Source organism: Phycodurus eques, chromosome 5, assembly GCF_024500275.1.
Source record: "Phycodurus eques isolate BA_2022a chromosome 5, UOR_Pequ_1.1, whole genome shotgun sequence".
NCBI classification, from domain to species: Eukaryota; Metazoa; Chordata; class Actinopteri; order Syngnathiformes; family Syngnathidae; genus Phycodurus; species Phycodurus eques.
Genome location: NC_084529.1, coordinates 12033070 through 12042650, shown reverse-complemented (window position 1 = coordinate 12042650; position 9581 = coordinate 12033070). Strand labels below are relative to the sequence as shown.

Here is a 9581-nt window from a genome sequence, read left to right as displayed (position 1 = left end):
ACGACCCAGGACACGCTGGAGAGACTACGTCCTTCGGCTGGCCTGGAAACGCCTCGGGATCCCCCAGGAAGAGCTGGATGAAGTGGCTGGGGGGAGGGAAGTCTGGGCGTCCCTGCTAAAGCTACTGCCCCCGCGACCCGACCTCGGACAAGCGGTAGAAAAAGGATGAGTTTAAAAAAAAAAAGTGGTTAAAAACTGACCGGTAGAGGTCTAACCTTACTGTATGTATGCGGCATCATCAGGTTGAAGGAGTACAATGTAGAGAGACTTTAACATCTGTATTGAAATCATTGTTTAATTTCAATTTCCTGCTATCTGCATATAAAGGCTGACTCCACCCACAAAGGTGATTAGCGTTTAGTCATTTTCAGACAGACTGTATTAAGGCAGTGTTCTAAGATGGGATTTGTTTGTTGTGTAGAAGTGAAGCCTCAACTCAGACTGATTGCTCCATAGAATGGGCCAGGCTGCAAGTGTGTATCACTGGAGAGGAGAGTCTTCTATTGCAGAGCTCTATGAATGTTCCAGGTAATGTCTATTTGTTCTTTGTGTGTGTGTGTGTGTGTGTGTAAAATGCAATTATGAACTTGAAAAAAGGAACTAATGAATGCATGAATGGTACAAATTCATGTGCATTGCTCTGCAGGGTCACCAAAAAGTGAAGCCTTGCCTCCCTCACCCATATAGTACTCTCCAAAAATTTTATGTATAGTCCTTCCACAATGACCAAAATGTTGTGTGACAATACTTAACTTACTTCGTTGTTTTTAAATGAGGAAATTAAAGCTATTGAAAGTAGCACAAGTGTGAGCCTGACTATTTTTGCAATGCTGTTGAACAAGTGGTTCAAAATAATTTGACCTAATAATCGGAGCACTCATCTTCAGGGTGTAATCAAGCTTTCTCACATGTAATCCCCACACGTTGACCTTGGACATATGTTTCTCCTACTAATCTGATTCTCCATCTATTGTACATAATTTTCTTGCTTCCTGTAACACCATTATGAGACAAAACAATACTCATACCCTGGCCAAATTTTGAGTTAAAATTTTGATTTGGTGAATCACTAGGGAGACCAGGGCTAGATGTCACACTTTTTACTCATATATATTTTCTGGAATCAATACATCATGTATAAACAAAATGTGTACCAGATAAAAGACCAAAGTCTCAGGTATATGTTTCGTATTCATGTCATTTGTATATTTTGTTTCAGTGCAGAGTTCTAAGCACTCTAGTAGCTAGTGTGAACATGTGACAAGTTGCCCCCGCCATCCATTTAAATTGTATGTGATATGAGGTAAGATGTCACACTAGATTTTGCATCAAATAAAGCAAGGGCAAAATTATTGTTTTTTTGTTTTGTTTTGTTTTTTACTTGAAAGTGAACTTTGAAGTCAGGCACAGAAAATGTTTATCATTAAACTTGAAAAAAGTTGTTGAACACAACCATTAAACAAACATTAACATCAAATATTATGCAACGTGCACTGAATATCATAGATGTGTTTACTAACCAATGTTGTTTATATTCTTTTACAAATTGAACATTACTAAGTTTAACGTATCCTTAGGGGTTAGGGCAACCCATGTAGCAACAATCTCCCCTATCTTTCAGATGGAAATGATAGGAAAATGGCTGTAAAACATGAATCTTGAATATAGTTTGACAAAAAAAATTACATTTAATGAAAATTAACAATTAAAACTGTTCTTCCCCCTAAATAGAGATGTCTTCTTTGTCTGGTCTTGTGGCAGAATGTTTATTAATAAATGCCCGAGTGGACTCATTATTCTTCATGAGTTTCAAAGACATTTCTGCAATATAACAGTGGGCAGGGAATCAGCTGAGTATGCAGAACAGATATTCTGAACGCCGGACAGGAATGACGTACGAAAGGTGCACTGAAAACACAGCCAGTGAGCAAAAGGGAAGAAAAAAAAGCAATCTTAAAACAAGAGCACCTTTTGTTCCAGGATGGGTTGGTAGATTTCAGAGAGTATGTCATGGTCATCAGCATGCTTACTGAAGGCTCAGCAGTGGTGAGACTGCGCTAATCCTTCAAGCTCTGACAAAGATGGAGATGGTGCCATCACAAGGGAGGAGATGCTCGGCATTATGCAGGTGTGTTTGAGTGTATTTGTTTTCTGTTTGTTTTTGACAAGTCAGTTTATAACATCAGCTGCTGTGTGTTCTCCACATGTTCACAGGCTGTTTTCAAGATGAATGAAGTAGCAGGTTTAACCAAACCAAACCCCCTAACAGCTGAAGACTGTATTGACAAGATATTTTTTAGATTAGACAAAGACAACAATGGTAAGAGTATTAATTTCCCCATGTATCTACACACATTGGATATAAAGTCTCAACACCAATTCCTGTGTTTTTATGATATAAAATGATACCAAGGTAAATCATTATAAAAGTTAATGTGACCTATAACATGTAACTCAATTGGGGGAGGGGGATATCTTCACTTCTTTTTAGCAGTATTGGAGGGAAGTCCAGTTCTTGATAATGTCACTGTTGTGCCATATTTATTCCACTTGATGATGACTGTCTTCACTGTGTTCCATGTTATATTCAATTCTTTTGTCCTCTTCTCCTGACCGTTCAACAATGAGATCCCTCTGATGCTGTGGAAGCTCTCTATAATGTGAATCCAAAAATGTCAGGAAAAGCTTAAGTTGGGTTTGATCAGATGCAATTTAAACAGGGCAGGTGTGTGCTGAGTCCCATTTAACATGAGGTTACATAGCCACACACCCAGTGTGCACATTTGTGTAACCACATGATCTCAGTTGTATATTTTTTACCTGCCCTCTCTAAAAGATTTTGTTCATTGAGTTGGACAGGTTATAGGTGACAATTATGGTGGGAAAAAAAGTTATTTATTTTGGTGTTGTTTTTGTTTTGTTTTTTTTTTCCCCTCCACAAGTCAGGTATTTGAACAAGAGTGTGTAGACTTTTTATATCCCCTGTATGTACACTAGCATGCAAAAGTGTAGGGTCATCCAGGCAGTTTTGGTTGTTTATTTTTAGAAATATCCTTTTTTTTTAAATAATGCAATGTTTTTTTAAACCACTGATAATGTATTTTAAATTCAGATTAATTGAATGTTATGTTCATCAAGGAAAAATTTTTTTTTTATTAAAAAAATAAGGACATTTCCAAGTGACCCCAAACTATTGTACACGAGTGTATGTACAATTTACTGTATGTACAGTAAATCTTAACATTGCTTTTCTTTAAAAAAATAAAATAAAATTCCAAGTGAGCCCAAAACGTTTTAACTGTATTTATCTATTCATCATATTGTTCTATCTTTTCAATAAACTCAACCCAGATTATGAGTTCTGTAATGTATTAATCATATTAATGTATGATAGTCAATCTTGCTGTTGTGTATTGGGCAAACATACTAGACAAGGGTTTAAGGGGATACAGTATTATTTTTGCAATATGTACTTATTGTAATCAACATATCCAGATTCTGTATTATACATGACATGAACATACAAGTGGTGTTTTAAGAGTCAGATTAGAAATGTGGTTCCTCCTGTTACCAATATGCATGTCTTGCAAACATACCTATTGTTTGCAAGAGAAAATTTGTAGATGGTGGAAATGGATCCTGTTATCGGGTTCCTTTTTCACAATCTCTGCCTGACCTTGTTAACGTCTGTTGCCGTCATCACTGTGGAGGAGTTCATAGAGGGAGCATTGGATGATTATTGGATCAGAAGGATGCTGGAATGTGATCCCTGCATTGTGAGGGTGGAGAGGCACCTGAAAACGAACTCAGCAATGGGAGTCCATGATTGATCTAAACTTGTTTTGTCCATTCAACAATTTTGGATTGAGACTTCTTTAAAAAGTATGTTCCGTGATAAAGTGGGCATGAGACGTTGATGCCTGCCTTACTTATTGTGTTAAATTTCTGTGTTGGTGGTGCATTACTTGAATTTGTCTATGTACTGTATATCTATTTGACAAAATCTCATCTGTCATCAACTATTGATGGTGTCAAATGCTTTACATTTAGGACTACCAGAGAAGAAAAGCAACTTTAAACGGCACGCTCGTGCCATTTTAGGACTGTATTGATTTGTCCGCATTTTTCTCTGACAGTTATGGTACTTTGTTGTGCCTGGTTGGGGGTTTATATCAGGGGATGTCAGCTGTGGGCCTGTGATGCCCTTTGAGACTCTTCTGTGATTAAGGGCTTTAATGAATAATGATTAAGAAAATGTAATAAACGTGACACTGTTTTTATACAAAGAAACAACCCAGCAATGTTTAAAACGTCCCCAAATTATCTTAACCATGTAATACATAACATAACACTGTGCAGGTAACTCATTCCTATTTTTTTTAAAGAGAAACATTGCGATTTAACTTATGGATTTAGTAAGCATGGTCGCAAATGGTCAATTTTCCATTGTCGACACGCTACGATCGCTAAATGTCGCTTGTGTTATTTCAAATATGTACGTTGACGGAACTAAAATTACAGAAGCTGGGGAAAAAAACGATGCATAAATAACAGACCTAAGATTATAAAAGCAGGAGGTAAAAAATAGAAGCTAAGAAAAGTAAAAGTTTAATAAATTGTTGCGCTCAAAAGATTTAAAATACCTGCATTAATATTGAAAAATATATAACGACAAAATATATCAAAAAGTGTATCGATGATAGTTGAGCTGGACGAATCAAACTAAATGGTTTATTACCTATTTTTCTTGAAAGCATAATTTAAAAATTAAAACACATATACACAGTATATCCTATTTTGGCTGCTGTACATGAACGCAGCAGGACTCCAGGCTCGAGCAGGGCCAGCAGGGTGGGATCCTCCAGCTGTGACGTCACCGCGTTTCCAGTCGTCTTGTGACGAGGGGCATCATGGCGTAGCGATGTGGACCCACGGCTTCACTGGTAGACACGGAGAAGTTTACGAACGAGCCACTCGACATTTTGGGGATTTAGGGAAGCTTTTAAACCGACTTAAACGGCGAAAAAGTTAGGCCAGTGTCTGGGTAAGTGACTTTGCTGTGATTTAAGCTATCCAGTTACACTTTAGTGTTTTAAAAAAAAAAAAATCTGCGCAATTTGTTTTAGTGGAAACAATTCGCTGTCGTGGCTCGCACGGTGGAGTTTCTTGTACACGTTTTCTCTCCTGGAATGTCTCCTTTTCACATTTATCCATGAAGCTGAAGGCATAACAGAGCCCATTGAACCATCGGCTGTACAGTTGGCGAACGTCTCAGCCGAACAGGAATTGGATTGAGTCCTGAATTTTCATTTCATACAGTCTTGGATAAATTGATTGATGCTAACAGTTCCACGGTGTGTGTGTCTCTCGCACACTGTCCCGTTAACTGTGCGTGTATATCCTTACACATTCATGTAATGTGGCTCACAAACGACAACGTCTGTGGGTCTGCATTTCTTTAAAGTTTGCCGGGGTCTTGTTTACGACTTTGCCTGTGCTTGCCACCTTTTTGGGCACATATAAAGTAATTTGCTTGAGAAGAGAGGCAGTCTGCTGAGATTTTCTTTAGTGTCAACCAAAGAAAGTTTGCAATCCGGGTTGCTTTTGCAAAGCAGTGACATTGGATCAGAATTTAAACCTATCACTTTTCAAATGAACAATACTATTGTCTGAGAATGCATTGCTCCAATAACAATGTCAACAAGCCACCGTGATTCAATCTTGTTTAACTATATAGCACATCTGGAGTGGAGGTGATGAACATGTGGAAACATTTATTCAGGGCTTTCCTCTAATAAGTTTTTTATTTTTCAGATTTGTGTGGAAACGTGCAATAATTCTCCAACCAGCCATCCATTTTCTAGGTATACTGGTTATCCTCAATATAATGTATACAGTACATGCAGCAGGATATAAAGTAGTATCCTGTGTATTACTCACAAAAATATATACCGGTAAATACGTATTTGGCTTTCGGGTGAAATTTCAGGATCAACTTAAAATGCACTCTAACCTTTACAGGTGAACTAAATTTGACGTCTACATTTTGCATAACTTGCTGTTTCCAACAAGGTGCCGAACAGCAAAATTCATAACGGGTGTTTGTTCCATGAATGGACCACATATCTTGGTTCAGTTCCAGATGGTATTCAAACAGTCCTCTTTATCGTGCTGCTTACATTTTGACAAAATGAGATCAAGATTACACCAAACAATTGATCAAGAATTAATTGCCGTTGCATGCTTTTACTCATGATGGCCCTCTGAGGGAAACCGTAACAACAATGTGGCCCGCAACAAAAATTTGTTTGACATTTTTGGCGTTGTGGTTTTGACTGACCTGAACCCACTGGCCTGCGTGGGTTCAGTTCCTACTGAGTGACGGTGTGAATATGAATATGAATAGTTGTCCGTCTCTGTATGTGCCCTGTGATTGACTGGTGACCAATCTACGGTCTAGTTTGCCTTTTGCCTGATGTCAACTAGGGTAGGCTCCAGCTCCAAGGGATTCTGAATAGGATTTCTGAAATTGTATAATGTGTTAGTTCCTGATGGTGCCGTGGTTCACTCGCCTGACTGTAGGGCAGCTGGCCTTGGTAGGTTCAGTTGATCTGCACTCGTTGACAGTGCAAATGTGAGTATGAATATAACAACATGACAATTGGCCACCATCTTTGTGGATTTTTCTAAAAAACATGGAAAGAGCATTTCAAAGTAAACACCTCTAAAATCATCCAACTACATGAGTTGTTGGATGATTGACAATTGTTGGATGTAGTAGTTGTGTGTAGTGACGAGTAGTTGCTTTACTCGTCAATTGTTTTTTGGATGAAAAACAATTGACGAGTAAAGTACAATCTATTCTAGTGCCCACACTGCTCTTCTCGCGAATAATGTTACATTCATGCTATTGAAGTTGCGTTTTTAGAGCAAGTCACACCTTGTCGAAATGTCACAGTAGTTTTAACGCGTTGACTTGGCAGACCACTCGCAATTTCGGCCCGTACAGGCTTATTGGTGCATATTTTTACTGAAACTTGTCAACCAACCAATTGGAGACGGGTCTCCCCGATTAGCAGATGAAACGAAAGAGTCAAGGAGGTATGTAGAAAAAAACTGAAGTTTTACTCTAATTTGATTTTTTGACCTAATTTTCTACAGGCAATATCACACATAAACATTCCTCCAAAATGCATCTTTTTTTCTGCCACAAAAACCCAAATTTTTCCTGAACTCATCTGATTTTCAAAAACCTTTGGTGCGTTGTTCTCAGGTTGAAGTGGTGATTCCAACCAGACTTCGCATTTTTGACAGACTGTCATTTTTGGGAAATCCTGTCATGTTGCTAGTGGATGTGTGAGGTGCTTCCGTGGGTTTATAACCCCTCCTCGTTCATCATTAAAGGGAGGAGACTGTTAAAAGAGTGTGATTGATTTTAATGCATTGATATAACAGTGGTTGACATCTGCTTACATGGTTAAAATGTTACGTAAATCATTGCTTGTACAGTGAAGGTTTTATAGTGGCAACAGTTGTGACTCTGGAACAGTAAAACACAATGTCAAATAACTACTGAAATGGGTCAAGTGGAGTGCAGTTGGTTCAAATGTAAGGAATGTGGCCTGCTCTCCAAATTCAACAACCGGTTGCTAAAATGTTTGGCAAATGTACAGACGGGAGACATTTTAGATTTTAATCACATGGTATTTAAAATCACAGCAGGAGCCGTTTCCTACTTTTTGCCAGTAGATTTACACAAGATGGATCCCTTGTGTTTCCTTTTTTTAAAATGCACCTCTTGCACCCACATCTTGCTCCCATGTCATTCGTTGTGTAAAATGAGTGATGATTCAATCTGCTTGCTTACGTAGGTTGGAAATAGGTGTTACCTGTGGTTGGCAACTGCCACAAGTACACTGCAAATACACAGCTTGCATCTCATTCCCATTTGCAAGACAGTATTAGTGTCTTGTGGAGAGAGAGCATAAAATCACAGTAAGTATGTACTGTTGATGAACATCAAGCTGATGCATACAGTATAGCCATTGTGTTTTATACAAATACAGTCCTTTGCATTCATCTTTCAGTCTGCTATAGTGTGTCCACCAAGACCAAATGAGGTCACTGAATCTTGCTCGAAGTCAAGGTGACGGGGATCAAACTAACAGCTTAGAGATTAGTGGACAACTGTACCTACCAAATGGGTCGCTTTAAAATAGCCTAGCATGGTCTTTAAGTGTGTCACAACAAGTTTAGTCTTGTACTTTGAACAAAACCTCAAGTTCTTATTGAACCAATTTCTTTTTCTAGTCTCATCATTATGTGTGGAAACTTAGAACCATTTATTTAGCTCTTTGACCTGGATAAAAAAAGGAACAGAAAAGTAAACCTCGGCATGATTTATGACTAGCAAATTCCGCTCTACTCGACCCTTTATGTTCAGTGTTTCATCACCAGCTGTGAAAGCGAGTTGCATGGCTGCTATTAACCTCTCAGACATGAGGCCCTAAAGCTATTGTTGTTTGTCATTCTTTCTCCTTTAGTGCAGAGGCAGGCAGGGTCGCACAGGGATTGAGGAATTGCAGATTGTTGTCCTTTGGCTAGCAGCAATACTTGAGCTGTCTTAAGTGTTCTTTCTCACTGCTTGGAGGGACCTGAGTTGATGGGTTTGAACAGCCATTGTAGTGGTCTACTGTCTCTTGTTTTCTTCTTTCTCTGCTTGTCTGTATAAATTATGTGAATATTTTCACCATAGGGCGAGGTTTTTTTTTTGGGTGCACTCTTGATCAGTGTCTGAGGGCAGGTGTTTTTTCCACATGCCATGTGTAATGTACTGCTGCATTCTTTTCTTTTTCAGTCAAAACACCCTGCTAGCAGCAACAATAACTATCTTTGTGCCTGCTATGGCTGCTCTAAGAGCTACTCTGAGCTAGTCAGACAGTAGGACTTTGTTTTGGAGAATGATGCTTGCTTTAAGAGATGTCTCTTTTGATAGGCATGTTGCAACGATAGGATATTTTCATATGGACTAGGTTAGTTACACAACTGATCTGCCGCTGCCCTCCTTTGCCCCCAAAACAAGTATTAATCCATCAAGTAGATCACTGTCCCAGAAAGGCTTGTGTTAGACCTTAGAGGTTTCAATTGTATTTTGAATTTAAGCGTCAGATTCTATTTCGTAAATGCTCAATCGCAGTTGCAGCTTTTTGTCAGAATGGATCTGATGTCCGAAGGATGTATTTCAGGATCTAAAGACAGATTGGGCTTCCCTGTAATTAAGCTTTCTTTGTGCCGAGGTCTCTGCACTGCACACGATGCTTGCTACAAGCAAGGTCTTAACACTAGTTTAGTGGTGACTGACGCAAACAGCACCCCTCTGTCTGAGCAGCGTGTCTGGTCTTGTATTGGAAACATTTTTCCTAGAAACCATGCATGAATATGCTACCCTCTTTCGCGGCTTATGTCGTCATGATGCTTCAAACACTGTCTTCGAGTGAGTTTGTAGCTTGACACATCAAACGTTTGTTCTTCTCATTGTGCTGTTATGTCTACCTGAATTACTTACGGACATGTATAGAGGG

At 38.9% G+C, this 9581-nt stretch overlaps 2 protein-coding genes across 7 annotated transcripts in view; both read left to right on the top strand.

Annotated features, from left to right (window-relative positions):
* The first annotated feature begins 425 nt into the window (after positions 1–425).
* Positions 426–4223, top strand: si:ch211-245j22.3 (uncharacterized protein LOC563798 homolog). The gene is given in 6 exon segments (XM_061677532.1): positions 426–528; positions 1762–1894; positions 1981–2072; positions 2074–2128; positions 2215–2318; positions 3692–4223. Coding segments are annotated over 6 exon segments (594 nt in total). The 5' UTR covers positions 426–457; the 3' UTR covers positions 3831–4223.
* Positions 4224–4877: 654 nt separating this feature from the next.
* ppfibp1b (PPFIA binding protein 1b) overlaps positions 4878–9581 on the top strand; it is a 36513-nt gene continuing 31809 nt past the window's right edge. For all 6 annotated transcript variants that reach the window (XM_061677520.1, XM_061677519.1, XM_061677518.1 and 3 more), the window contains exon 1: positions 4878–5044. The gene's annotated coding sequence lies outside the window, so the exon portion shown is untranslated. The remainder of the gene's footprint in view (positions 5045–9581) is intronic.